Source organism: Sebastes umbrosus, chromosome 24 (assembly GCF_015220745.1).
Source record: "Sebastes umbrosus isolate fSebUmb1 chromosome 24, fSebUmb1.pri, whole genome shotgun sequence".
NCBI lineage: Eukaryota > Metazoa > Chordata > Actinopteri > Perciformes > Sebastidae > Sebastes > Sebastes umbrosus.
In genome coordinates this window covers 9,165,242-9,180,265 of record NC_051292.1, presented here as the reverse complement: position 1 = coordinate 9,180,265, position 15,024 = coordinate 9,165,242, and the positions used below count along the sequence as shown (strand labels likewise).

The following is a 15,024-nucleotide window of genomic DNA, read 5'->3' as shown; positions in this document are numbered from 1 at the left end:
TGACGGTTTCAGATTTAGTCGGATGTTGGATTCAATTATTTTGGATACAAGAAATCAGGTGCATCCAGCCGAAATAGAGCGGGCTGCAGACGATAACGGGGTTAAAAACATGGACGTAAAGATGCATTTTGTAAAGTAGATGAGCATTTGCATTTAAACCACAGAGCAGAAGCATTGCAAAGTGAATCCCAACAGGTAAATACTCACTGATCATAACACCACAATGTCTCATAAACGCTCCCAGATAATGTGAGTCTTTTTTTAATCAAAATAAACCAAACATCTAGTATCACGTGAATGCTTTCATCTGGAGAGAATGTCCCCGTAGAAGACCAAATTAAACCTCGACATATGCAATAAGCTGATATTGAAGATTCAGCCAATTAATCTCAGCAGCTACTGAATGTAGAACTGAGATAATGAACTGCTGATTTGCATCTGATTATTTTGTTGTTGTTTTTTTAAACAAATATGACCGTAGTAATGTGGATGCTGAAAGGTAGTTTTTTTTGCAAAGATATCACAGCCCTCTAAAACATTGATAAATATTCATGAGCACCCACACTAAGTCAGACACAAGTGCAGACAGACACCTACGCAGGAGCGTTTGGGGTACGATGGGAGAAGCAGATGGCCGCGGCGACTTAATGCGTCTCCATCATCGTTACATCTTTTGTGCCGCCGAATTGTCGCGAGCCGCTCCTTGCTAGTACATTTCCACTACCATTTACTACTTGAGAGCAGCAGGAGGAAGATTTGAGCAATTATAAACCAGCGAGGGAGGAGAGAGGTTTGTTTTTTTTGCAGTAGGGTGTGGATTTTTGGAAAGGTGGGGATGTCTTTTATTCAGTCTTGTTCTACTTTTATAGCAGCAGTTGGTAGAAATGGAGCATATATGATTAAAAAAAAAAGTTATGATTATAAAACGGTCACTATATCCTGACAGTAGTGCATGAGACAGAGCCGAGCTGGAGCCTTGCCGCCTCTGAGCAGCTGTCAATCACTCGCGAGGTGAGAAATAGGCATTACAGTAACAGAATATTGATTCATATTTGATCAGCGCTGCCTAGTTTGACCGTTTGATCGGAGTTTGTAAGTGATTGACAGCTGCCTCCGTTGACAGCCAATAAGAACGCTTTCTCTCTGAAATGACCTGTGATTGGTCAAAGTCTCCCGTCACGGGCTAGATTTTCTTAAAGCCTGAAAACAGAGCCATGGGGAGGTGCAGATGTCTCTCTCAGAACACTTGAATTACAATATGCTGAAAGGTTATTATGGAATGTTTTGCCCAATGATGCCAAAAACATTCTGCCTACCCTCGCTCTAATGGTGAACTCTTTCCTCCGTGGTAGCTACTGCATGTATGTATTTTATGTAATCCTTTGCTTTTTGAGGGTCTGCACAGAACCTCCAGAGTGCCTGTGTGTGGTGTTTGTGTGTGTGTGTCTGTAAATATGCGAGTTAGTGCGTGTGTGTGTGTGTGTGTGTGCTTAGGGGACATCAAACCGTCTTTGAGGTGGAGGACTGTGCTGGAGATAAGGGCCAGATCTCGCGGGGCACCAACAACTTCAACAGCCTCGACAGAGACAGGAGTGAAGGCTCTCTCTCATTCCCCCCCCGCCCCTCACACATCCACCCCTCCTCTCTTTAAGTCTCTAATGCCCAAATACAAGCAAGTGTTAGATGAAGACTGTAGAGGCTCATCAAAGTGCACTTGTTATGCCAAGACTGCTGGGCCATTAATGAGGGCAAACTATTTTCGGAAGCAGCAACTTGGCTGTTTAAAAGATCCTGTGATGTGTTCGTCTGTGCACGCACGTTTTTTATCAAGGTGTTTAGGAGTTGGAGTGTGTGCGCAAGCCCGCTCTTAGGTGTGAATATGCATCAGTCACTACAAAGCCCTGCGCGTCTCTTCTCACAGCGCTTTGAAGTAGCGGGAAGGGAATAATCAGAATAACCGGCGAGGACAGAGGGGAGAGAATAGAAGCGCGCCGAGTCGAAAAAACATCATTTACAGAGAGCGGGTGACTTTCAAGGGGCCACCTGGCTGCGTGTGTGTATGTTTAAAAGTGTGTGTTTATTGATAAAACGTCCCCAGTGAGGCACGGTCAAACTGGGGTCGGTTTCACAGCCACGACGCTGACCTCCGACCCCGTCAGGCGCTGCCGGGGTAAACCGTCGCTTAACACCCGCTGGCGTGTGGGTGGACATGCTCGCTCACACGTTTCCTGCGAGGAGGGGGTAGCCTTGCGTGTGTGACTTCCTGTGGCATCGCTGTGTCAACACAGCAGAAGGGGGGACAGGAAGGCCGGAGCGTGCTCTGGGCATGTGTGGTGTTTATGGGGGGGAAAAAAGGGCATCAACGTAAAGAGGTTAGCTCCTTTGAGGGAGAAAACGGAAAAAAAATGACACAATGTAGAGGAAGAGGAGGAGACAGAAAAAAAAAGAGCGCTAAAGTGAAGACCATCGGATGTTTTTTTGAGCTCTCTCTTACCAGTTCCCGAGGCAGGAAGATGTCCTCCTGCCGCGCCACCACCACGCTCACGCTCTCCCCCTGCCTGGTGCTGCGCAGCATGCCCACCAGTTCCTCCTGGTTACGGCCTGTCATGTCCACTCCGTTCACCTACACACACGGGAAAAGAGAAAACACACACACAGTGGAGGATATTAAAGCAAAATGCATTATCCACTGGCAGTGCTCAGGAAAGTGCAGTTACTCAGTTTAACCAGCAGGTGTGCCACAGAGGCTGCTGTAGAAAAGTATTTTTCTCTTAGGAAGGTTCCTTACGGAGCGCCATCTATCTCTTTGCTTCTATGCTCTTTGACGTTGGTTTTTCTACTCAACAGTCTGAGGTTACCTCCAGAATGCGGTCTCCAGGCTGCAGGCGGCCGTCTTTGACTGCCGCGCCTCGTGGCAGGATGTTCTTCACCAGGATTGGCCCTGGCCCGTGGACCGAGGCGTCCCGGGTTACCACGGTGAAGCCCAGACCCTCTGTGCCTGTGGGAACAAAGCAGTCACGGTGTGCGTTAGTTACATCAACACCCCCGAAGACCAGACTTGAATTCATACATTTTATTACTTTTAATTCCATTTTAATTGAATTTTCCCTCCGTGTTATGACACTTTTCTCTCTTTTTCTCCACTCGTTTTTTCCCTCCTCTCCTCCTCTCCGGTTTTAAGCATCTTCCTCCACATTAGCTACTGTTTAAGTGCCTGTTTTCCTCTAGGGGGTTTGTTGCCTGGCTCAGCCTCTGAGCCGCCGGGAGAAGGCTCCTCTCCTAGCCGGATTAGACAGACTCTGCCTTTAATTTCACGTGTGAGCAGGCCGAACGGTGGCTGATGAAGGGAGGTAGAGGGAGAAGATGGGAGGAAGGTGGGGGGTGCGGGAGAGAGAGGAGAGAGGAGAGAGAGGAACCTGAGAGATATTATTCCCTTCTCTAGCTTCCCTCCCTCGGGATGCAACGTGATTTCCACAAAGATTTTCCTTGTGGGTGTGTGAGCCTGCGTTTATCTGTGTGTGTGTTTATACATTTACAAGTGTGTGTTTCTGAGGCCACACACACACACACACACATGCATGAGCCATCAACCCCCCAGAACCTCCACCCTCTCCCTTTTTCACGGCCTCACAAGCCCCAAGCCATGAGTGAAATGTGCCACGCTCTGTGTGTGTGTGTGTGTGTGTGTGTGTGCAGGGAGAGCAAAGCCGGCGTGGCATACTAAAGGCGGTGAGCGATGCTATCTGGTCTCCAAGCTAAGCCTCTGCCTGCCCTACATTAGCGCACCTAAACCTCACCGCCTGTCAGTCACGGAGAGAAAGAGCCTGTTGCCAAGGGAGAGGGTGTTAGAAAGCCCATAATATCCTCCGCTCTGATCTTGCATCAGGTGAAAGGGATGGAGGGAGAGAAATCTAACAAAAGACGGATGGAGGGAAGAGGAGAAGAAAAATGGGAGGCATGAAAAGGTGGCGGGGAAAGAAAAGAGAGCAACAATAAAACAGCGGTGAATAGAGCTTTTGAGAGTGTGGAGCCCAATTTCTTCTATCCTTTCATCTGGATATCTCGTCGCCTTTTCTCCGGCTACCTGTAGCAAGTGTGTGCATGCAGCCCAATTACAGCGATCCTTTCAGTGCCCCATAACACTACAGGCTGCTAGAACAGGAGCCTATTCACAGCCCTACAAACCTATTCCAGTGCTATCAACACATCGGCGCTCCAGCACTGATGTGTTTTAGAGGGATAATAGATAAGGCGGGCCGAGAAAGCCAGACTCACTCAGTCTGGGTTCAAATCTAAAAGCAAAACAACCAGACGGTATTTAAGGTTATCCAAAAAAGATTAAAAAAAAATTGAAGAATATCTTCACGATGAAAAGTTACTTTCCAATATAGACTAAAATTGCGTTCGACTTCCAAATCAGCGTACATCAGAAAAACAAGATAAGAAACATAAATAAGCATGAATGTCCCCAAAAAGACCAAGTGGATTTTTCTTGCTTCTTGCCCATATACAGTTTGTAATGCAGGCTTGATGAGTATAATAAATGGGTATTCAGCTGCACATTTACCTTTCTTCAGGTCAATTTTGATCCTCTTGCCGCTGCCCCTCCTGCTGGTGAGGTTGGCCAGGCCGGGTACAGGGCTCCTACTGTCCAGGGGGCTCTGGCTTCTGGTCCTGGGTGTCGGGGAGGAGCTCGCCGCCCTGCCTGGAAGTGTGGGGGAGACTCTCGCCGAGGAGTTATACCCAGACTGGAGCTCCGCTGGTGATGTGTTTACTGAACGTGAATCAGGGGTCTTGACGCGCGTGTCTGGTCGCCTCACTTCTAGTTTGCCGTTCGGTCTGGTGTCTTGTTTGGGTTCCGGTTGGAGGGCGGTTTTAGCGCGGACCGTCATCGGACTCTTCGCTTTTACGGTGGCGTCTTTGCCGTCGCCGGTGAAAAGCTGACCGATGAGGCTCTTCTCGTAGCGCGGCTTGTTGGCCGAGGGGAGGACCTCCAGATGCACGGTGGGGGAGCTCATGGCCTGGCGGAACACTTCCTGTGATCTAAGGAAAAGAAAGGAAAATTGAGGAATATTGACATTTTTAGTTTTATATATGTGATAAGTGGAAAACTGGGACAAAGAAAGTCAAGCAGAACCCAGAAGGAGAACACAGATAATTGGAAAGCGGAGAACGAGGAGGGCGAATGAGGCTCGTGTGTCAATAATGAAGCTGTATTTCATCTTGGATCGCGCACGGAGTGACTTTTCCAGCTGGTTTGGGACACTGTGGAGACCCCGACAGCAGGTTCCTATCGCAGACTTTAATAGACTACTATCAGCACAACACAGACGAACACAGTGGGACGCAGTTAAATGGACCTATTCAGCTCCACCACAGAGAGGACGGACAGAAGGAATGGGGGACGGGAGGTTGTAGATGTGTGTGTGCTGGAAACATACACATGCACTCTTTTGTGATAGTTAGGGGTGTAACGGTTCATCTACTACATCCATGTATCGATTTACATTCCTACGATCCAACTACATCGATAGGTACTCGGCAAGTTGTCCTTTACGGGGGACATATATCAATCTAAAATCTATTTGCAAGGTAAATAATCGATTGTAGTATAGTTACTGATGATAGTATACTTATAGATAATAGTTACTGTATCAATTTCAAGTCACTGAATCGTATCGTACTGTATCGTATCATACCGTACCGTATTGTATCGTATCACTCTAGATGAGCCAAATATGGTACCATGGAAATCTATCGTTACACCCCTAGTGAGAGTAGATGTGGTTTCTGCGTAGGTCATCCCAGCATACTTACTGGGAGAAGGTCTTGTCCTGGAGTGGCGTGTCGTTGATTTGGACGATACACTCATCCTGCTGGAAGAGATTCTCTCTCTTGGAGCGGCTGTTCTCCTCGATGCCTTTAATGTGCAGGCCCAGGGTCCTTTACAACACACACACACACACACACACACACAGTGTAGAGTGAATTCATGGAGGTAAACATATATATGATTACATGCCACCGCTTATGCATTCCTATGAGTCAACATTGCCATCTGCCTTTCTTTATGACTGTCTGATCCATTGAAGTGGATGTGGTGGGAAGGGGAGGGTGTGTTTGCACAATATGGGTGTGTGTGTGTGTGCTTACCGTCCACTGAGAGAGGAGGAGTAGGGGATCACATGAATACCCAGGGGTGCCCAGTCACCTGGAAACTCCACCACCCTCGTCAGGGTGCTGTCAACAAAACACAAACATCTTGAAGTCAGGATGTACATATTATATTGCATGCAATCATGAAAATACTGATGCAGTAACACACACACACACACACACTCCTACATGTGCAAGCTCTTCAAAATAAATTAGCATTTTCCTCCAGGCTACACAGATACCAATTAGCTTACAGGTATTCCTGCCAAACATCAGAAAAACGTGTGTGTGTGTGTGTGTGTGTGGACGCAGGTGGCTACTTGAGCCTTTATCTACCTGCTTCTAAACCGCCCGATCTAGCCGGTGGACAAAAGACGAGAGCAAGGAGATAAAAGAGGAAGACGGATAGAGATGAAACGGAATGAGCGTCTCTAATAATCTCGGCGGAGGCCCTGAACTGTGGCTTTTAACAGAAAGATAAACAAGGACAATGCTGCTAAAGATAAAGAGGAAGAGGGGCTGCTTTTTGATAGCGGATGGCTGAGAGAGGGGGACCTGCATGATGGCAGCGTGGTAGAGGAAGATCACACGGGGAAAGAAAAAAAAAAAAAAAAATCTGAGAAATCATGTTCTTCAAGTCGTATTTGCAGTTTTTACCACCAAAAAAAAAATCATCTCAAACGTGTGCTGCAGCATCAATTTTGTCCAACGCAAGATCATTGCTTTTCCTCTCAAACTTTTCCAAGGGAATATCAGAAGGTCTTCCAAAATCAAAGGTACTTTTTGATTGCATAGTAGAAAGCTGTAGGCACTTGATGAAACAAACTTCCGAATAAGAAGTGAAAGTGGCACTTTATAAAAATTTGGACCCAGAGAGAGAATTACTTGAAGCTACTACGAGGAACTTTCATGTTGTGTTGATTTTGGCGGTCCCTGTGGACCAGAGTCCCTTTAGAAAACTTCTCATTTCACTGCAGCAGTGTCTGACAGCCTGCCCCGCACACTCCTGGTTCTGGTTCTCCCTTGCCTCCCTTCTCTCCAGCGGGCCCGGCAATACGGCCTTGGCCTCCAGCGGCGTGGTGTCGGCGTTAGCTCCCAGCGGGGACCGGCGGAGCAGCGAGGCACCGGAGTTCCGACTGTCGAAGGAGGAAGATTGGGATCTGTCTGTGGTGGGCTGGTCACTGCCGGAGGCCGGAAGCTGAAGGAGTTTCTGGTGTTCCTGCATGATTTCTCCGGAATCGGACCCGGTGGCCCGGATGTCAAGCATTAAGAATAACTATATAGAAATAGCCAATCTTCTCGCTGATGGTCTCGTCCTCAAAAGAATACCTCAGAGCTCATCGAAGACATTCTTGGCGTTGTCACCCACTTTTCTGCAAGACACTTTTGGCATTGTCGCCCACTTTTCTCCTCCAGCCTCTGAACTGCATGTGAGGAGGTAATGAGGAACGACCCAAAAGGAAGCGATCTCAGGTGGAGGCCAAGAACATGAAGATTTTGTTTTCCCCCAAAGTTTCCCCGCATAGCTTTCACAAAGCAACAAAAAAAAAAGGAGTGATGAGGTGTCTGCGTGAAGAACAAAAAAAAAAAGACGGCAAGTCTGAGAAGAAAGGCGGCGAAGTTCAAGGTTTATGTGCTTCTTCCGCGTACACAAGCCCAAGGACTAGCTGGGATCATTATAACACACTCCTCCGTCACTGTCACCTCGCTCTCGTTAACCTCTGGCACGGTCACACACGCGTACTGTACACACACACACACACACATCCAATTTGCATTCTTATTGCTACATCTATTGCGCGCTCACAAACACCATCAGTCACATTCCTCTAAATTGAATTCACAGATACACACATGCATCAAATTTACATCTATTAGAGAGCACAGTTACATCTAAATTACACATGTGCACAAGGCATGACACACACACACACAAACATACGCAGTTTGAATTTACTTTCAGTGATGGTAAACAATCAAACCGGGACAGGATACACACACACACAGGTACAAAGCTGGTCCTGAATGATGTATATGTTTTCACACAGTGTGCACTGACACACACACACACACACTTCCACAGCCCATTTACATTCATATAAAAACAAACGGCGGCACAAACAAGCTCATCAGAGGCAGCCGTAGCTTGTTAGCGCCGCGCTCTAATATGCAGAATAGCTCCGCTCACCCATTTTAGTATCCCGCTGACACAAACACAAACACAGTCGTTCCACTGGGGGGAGAGAGAGAGAGAGAGAGGGACGGTGGGACGGATGAAAAGAGCAACGAGGAGTGAGACAGATGGAGCTCCCACTCTTGGTTGACTTCCTCTACATCAGTGGAGGCCGAGTGCCTAACAAACTCGCGGCCGGGACTCGCTGAAAATGTGCCCCCGCTCGCTCACCGCGGCTCCTTCAACCGCCAACCATCTGTTACCATGGCAAACTATCTGTGAAGAGCCGTGCCTCCATTGTGTCACAGTGCTGTCGGGACGCCGCTGCACTGTAAGAATGTAGAAGAATCACCATCTGTCACTGCAGCCGAGTCTTTTCTCCTGACTTCTTTTTAAAAAGGACAATCTTCTAAATCGGAAAATCATTCCGCTGCGAAATGATCTTTTACTTTTGTCACAAGGCTTGCCGGACGAGACGGGGTGAAGGGTTGTGATGGAGGGGTTATCCGTTGCCGTGGTTACCGCGTGACTGACAGCCCCTGGGGGAATGGAGATAAAACTCCCATCATGCCGGAGGTGTGCGGGGGTGACGAGCCCAAAAAAACAAAAGTGGAGGTTGCCATGGTGAGACGTGTGTGCTCAGCCACGTACAGTACGCTCATTCACACGTGCACACACACACTTGACAAGTGAGTGAAGTGTGAACGGGTCAGCCGGTAGTGCTGCTGTCATGCATGTTGATACACAAAGAAGCACTTCTTTGTTTCACCCCACATGTCAAGTAACAAAATATATATAGTAATACTCTTTACTAACTGATAGACAGAAAACATTCAAATCTATTTTGTTAATTAATTGATGTTTAAATTTAAACAATCAATTAATATTTATTACTTCTCTATACTAATAAATTCCTGTTTACACCTCTGCATATATATATTTATTACTTCTCAGCATGCATATACATACTACATCCTGTTTACATTCAGGATATGGATTTGAAATAATGCTATTTTAACTTGCACTATTTTATGTCTTTTATTCTCATTTTGCTTTTCCTTTTTTATATATATATATTTTTTTAATGAGCATCGTGGAAGGGTACCTGCGACCCATGATTTTCATTGCCAACGACTCCTTGCTGTCATTGTCGTGCATATGACGAATAAAGAAAAAGCTGACTGAGCTTTTAGCATCGTGACCCATAAATAACAGAAAGCAAATCAATCGATAAAGTGCAAAAAACAAACCTTTCGGATGCTTTTACTCAAGTCCATAACCATTCTCACGTCATAGGGGTCAAAAGGTCAACACCCTGGATGTCAATTAATTACAACAGGGAATTCAACAGGGAATTCTTTACAACCTCTTCCCCTACTTCAGGCAAGTGGGACATAACTTAACTTGTTTGTTGCTTGGATGACCACAACATTACACACAAAGAGGCATTACAACCAAACACTACATCTCATTTTTGCTCATAATGAATAGAATTAGTCACATGTAGATTGACAGGGTCATACACCAATCATGTGTAAGTGTCACTCAAACAGTGGGCGGGTGCACGAGCGTCCCAGTGGGACTGAGAGAGTTTGATTAACCAAAAGAAAAAACAACATATTAATCAATAATGAAATTACTTAACATGTTAATGTCCCTAACCTTTAGAACATAGCTGTTTGCAACTGCTTTAAACTGAATTTTGGGTTGTATTTACATCTTTTTGAACCCCTTTTAGACACTTTCTTCTGTTGTTTTAGTCTCTTTGTCAAGTTACCTTGTCGTCATGTAGACAACTTTCACAATAAGTGTGAAACAGGTGGAGGAACTTCCCTCCAACTCCTGCTCAAAACTCACCTCTGCTCCAGCACACACAGACGTTCACACGCAGCCATGAGACTGTTTAATCCAGTCAGAGTGTCAGGCTGTCAAACAAAGACTGGAAGCGTTAATCCCAGCCTTCCTACACTGCACCGTACCCGGCTACAGCATGATTTGTCTGGACATCCAGAAACACACCTGCACACACACACACACACACACTCTCTTACCTGTAGTTAACATGGCTCATCTTGGCAGGGGGGTCGTCCGTGCGCAGTCGGTCCAGAGCTCCTTTCAGCACATTGTTGATTTCCTGTAAACACAAAAACAGATTCATTCAACGTGATAATAGCTACAGTGACAAATTAATAGTGTCTACAGTTACACACAAACTGAACAAACAGAGGCGAACACGAGGAGGCCCGTCGCCAATTAGCAAAACAATCTAACGCCGTCATCAATCACCTTTGTGGACAGCGAAAGAGAGAACGACCGCCCGGATGCTGAGCTCCCTACCACGCGCCGCTGTCCTTCCTTCACTCTATGTTATGCTTCTATCTCCCTCCCCCCTCCCTCCATCCCTACCCTATGTCAGGCAAAGGCTCTATTTTTAAGACGGCAAAAAAATCAACAACCCCGGGGCAAACGGATAAAAAAAGGAAGAAGGAGGAAGGAGAGAGAAATGTGGGAGGGAAAAGAAGGACGGCGTCAAACTGTTGACGCTCAAGCACGCTCAGGGAGCGGGAGAGAGGAATCGCCCCAAATGGTTAAAGACAAGAGGGGTGCAATTAGGTCCTTCTGCCTTGTCAATTTCATTGTGTCACCAGCACTAATGGCTAAAAAGCCCCCGCCCACAAGCCTTCTCCTTAGCAACCCCCACCACACCCAACTCCCCGATGGACCCTCTGTCACACGGCGAGTAAATACATGCTTTATACATTTCCTGCAAATATACGTATCGGCTGTGCAGAGCCTGCAAATGTAGAAATGGCGTATTTATGAACACATGCACATGCTGCCTGAACAAATAGTGACCCACTTATCTGGACAGATTACCCCACAATAGAGCGCATGTGTGTGCGGGGGTAGGATGGTCGAGCTGGAGGCTCCATTGTTGCTGTGCATCTTCCCGCAACGCCATTAGCTACCGCAGACGGGCTTTAGCACACACACACACACACACATGCTCATCACAGTACTGGCACACAGCCTTTGGGAACACATGTACACACTCACACACTTGCACATCCAGTTGTACCATGTAACTGAGCTACTACGGTACATGTGTGGTACAATAACATGATGTATTTCTGCTGCACTACAACTGCTGTATTATATAAGATGTTGGGATGCAGATGCACACACACACACACACACACTTAAACCTGCCTTTCTTTCATGCTTTAAAATGAAAGGATCGCGCCGTAATGCCCAGCGTGAGTCTAATCCCTGATTGAGAGCACTCCTGTTTATCTAGACATAAAAACAGCAGCTCTCCTCTTTGGTCCCCTGCTGGTGCTCAGCCAATCAGCTCGCCCCCCCTCACATCTCAACACACAAAGAGGAAACATTAGTTACCATCATCCCCGTCTCTACGAGTATGTCAGATTACTGCCTTTATGTCTGCCTTGAATGGTGTAACCTCAACCTTAGAGTGATCACATACAGTAGCATTTGTAGCGTTGTATAAATGTGTTTACGTTATTATGGATGCTTTCATTCACTCTAAGTTCCACATACATTTACCTATAAACTACAACTAAACTGAGCAAAGATATAAACGCAACATTTTTGTTTTCGCTTCCATTTTTCATAAGTATTAAATAAAAGATCTAAGACTTTTTCTATGCACACAAAAGGCTTTTTTCTAGAGCTGTCCTCGACCAAATAAATTCTTAGTCAACTAAGGCTCATATAATTTTGTTGACTGATTTAATCAACAGATCTGTAAAACTGAGTTTCTCCATAAAGAATCACACTGAAACATCACTTTAAATCTGGTGTTTACCAGACATGTGCACAATTGTGTCTTGGAAATAAGGCATGAAAAAACCTTAAAAAATAACCGAATCGACGAAAGAAATCTTAGTCTGCTAAAACCAAAACGACAGATTAGTCGACTAATTGACTAAAGAAATCTTAGACGACTAATCGGCTAAAAAAATCTTAGTTGACTGAGACCAAAACGACCAATTATTCCACTAATCGACTAAAGAAATCTTAGTTGACTACGACCAAAACGTCCAAGTAGACGACTAATTGACTAAAGAAATCTTAGTCGACTAATCGACTAAAGAAATCTTAGTCAACTAAGTCACTAAGAGGGGGCAACCCTACTTTTTTCTCTCAAATTTGTTGTAAAACTGTGTTAAAATTGTCGTTAGTAAGCGCTTCTCCTTCACTGAGATAATCCATCCATCTGACAGGTGTGGCTTATCAAAATGCTGATTAAACAGCATGATTATTACACAGGTGTGTCGTGGGCTGGTCACAATAAAAGACCACTCTTTATTGTGGATTAACTATGGATTTCACATGGCTAGGGCTACAGATCACACAGGATTCATCTGTGAAGAGAACACCTCTCCAAAGTGCCAGACACCATCAAAGGTGACCATTCCAGAGGGTTATGACGACGGACTACAGTCAGGTCGAGACCCTGCTGAGGACAACGAGGTTGCGAGGCTGGCATTGTGTTGTGTAATAAATCTGCACATTTTATGCTGCATTGCAGTCAACTCAGAGGTTGGAATTGAATTTTCCCAGTTGAAATTTCCAAGTCATGACCTCCAACCGCTCCAGGTGCACGACGCCAAAAACAGGAACCATGGCTGACTGTGACAAACTGATGTTTCCTCGCAATTGAACTCTCAGCAGTGCAGCCTCCACATTTCTTTGGGCATTTTTTTAAGTTTTCCCAAATAACTTTTGTGCAGAGAAGATAATTTTCAGAGATTGTTTACCGTAACCAGCGCCCTTATAACATTGACATAATTTTACATGCAGGTTTACTATATGATATGTATTATTTTAAATAAATACAATTAAATATACTTTAATTCAATTGCTGTGTGACGATCGGATTTGCCTCGAGTTCACAAGTAGGAACTCCGACTTTAAGTGGCGTTCAATTGTACTTTTTCTAGCAGGAGATTGCCAAGTTTTGAGTTCTGAGAACGCAGCATTAGAGTTGCCTTTTATTGCGACCAGCTTACGGCGCACCTGTGCAATAATTATGCTTCTTAATAAGCATCTTGATATGGCACACCTGTCAGGTGGATGGGTTATCTTGGCAAAGGAGAAGTGCTCACTATTACGAAATTGTACTTCAACTCATGAAAAATGGGAGTGCAAACAAAAGTGTTTTTCTTCAGTGTACATTTCAAAATGTAATGTACTCAAATGTAGGTACGGTATTGGCTCTAGTGTGAAAGAACACCCAGTGAGACGACTGCTGCTGCTTCAACTGACACTTTGACCCCCATCTGTGTTCACACATCAACTGACACTTCAACTTCTTGAACTCACCGACAATAACTTCTTTCAGCTGACTCTTAAAACTCCTTTTAACACTTACACTATAAAAAGTGACGACTCTTTGGGCTCACACTTCAACTCCTTTCAACACTTTAAGCTGCTACTACTTCAATTTGTGCTTCGAATTTAAGTGAAGGCTCTTTTATGAATACGCTTTTTCAAATGTTTCAACTGCAGTTTTTTTATAGTGAAAGTGAGCACAGGTAAATTGTGTTTTATATAATCTGTTTTCTTCACCGAGTGATCCGGATGTGGCAGGCTTTGTGGTCCCAGGTTTGTGAAACCTGTCTGGAAACCCGTCTGAGCACAACTAACAGGTTGTCTGCTCTGTTATTGTGTTGCACACCGCCATGCATGTTTCTGTGTTTGTAGTCGGAGGTATGTGTGAGTGACGGGGCGGCGTGTAAGACACATGAGAGATGAGGTGTTTGTGTGCGAGCGTGTTAGTGTGTGTGTGTCAGACGGATGAGTAATGAGGTGTGTGTTTCTTTCTTTGCGCGGTTCCTCCGGGGCTGCTGTAGTCGTCTGCTACACGTCAGGCGGCTGAGACATGCGTAAGAAAGAGTGTGTTTGTGTGCATACACACTGCGAGATCACAGATTCCAGTGTGCGAGCCCGTGCTCCTTGACCTTCGCCGTATCCATCACATCAACCCGCGGTCACATTCTTTCACGTACGTTCCCTGAGAAAACTTACAAACCTCTGGGGACGGACACACACTGCATCCAGCTGCTGACATGAGAAACACACACTGTACGGACAGAGTGTAGTTCAGCTAGCTGAGGTGTCAGCAACATCACCGCCGGACGGAGTGCAACATATTTAAAAAGTCAGACTTTCTGCTGTGTTAACATGGATTGCATCACCGCTCGGAGGTGTTGAAAACCAGCCAAAAAAAAAATGTGGGAGGCAGAGCGAGCAAAGGGAGCAGGGGGAGGAAGAACGCATGAAGGAACATGACGAGGATTAGAAAAACAGAGAGTGATGGAGGAACGAGTAAAAAGAATTCACGAGTTAAAACGTCTTGTTTATTAGCTTGGAACATGGCAGGAAGTTTAAATAAATTACTGCCCTTTATTAGCTATTCAGACTAAGAGTGGTATATGTGTGCATAGGCTACTGTACATGGGAATCAAAGACAGAGAGAAGTGGGCCAACCTTGGCCTTCACCACAGCAGGCAGGAAAATCAATTAAAGGGGCAGGGCGCATATTTATCACTGTATCAGCCTTAATTACACTTTATCTAGCTTTCAATACCTCCTCCAAGACAAAGAGGGACACAAGTGTGTGTGTGTGTGTGTGTGTTGTAAGAGTGTATGAGTAAGTGAGTGTGCGG

At 45.5% G+C, this 15,024-nt stretch overlaps 1 protein-coding gene across 1 annotated transcript in view; it reads right to left on the bottom strand.

Moving 5' to 3' along the window:
- Window positions 1-15,024, bottom strand: part of pard3ba (par-3 family cell polarity regulator beta a) — a 136,432-nt gene that overhangs the window by 81,529 nt on the left and 39,879 nt on the right. Inside the window, 6 exon segments of the mRNA XM_037762380.1 lie at window positions 2,495-2,623; window positions 2,859-2,998; window positions 4,568-5,043; window positions 5,818-5,943; window positions 6,154-6,240; window positions 10,381-10,463. Of these exon segments, the coding sequence (XP_037618308.1) occupies window positions 2,495-2,623; window positions 2,859-2,998; window positions 4,568-5,043; window positions 5,818-5,943; window positions 6,154-6,240; window positions 10,381-10,463 (1,041 nt within the window).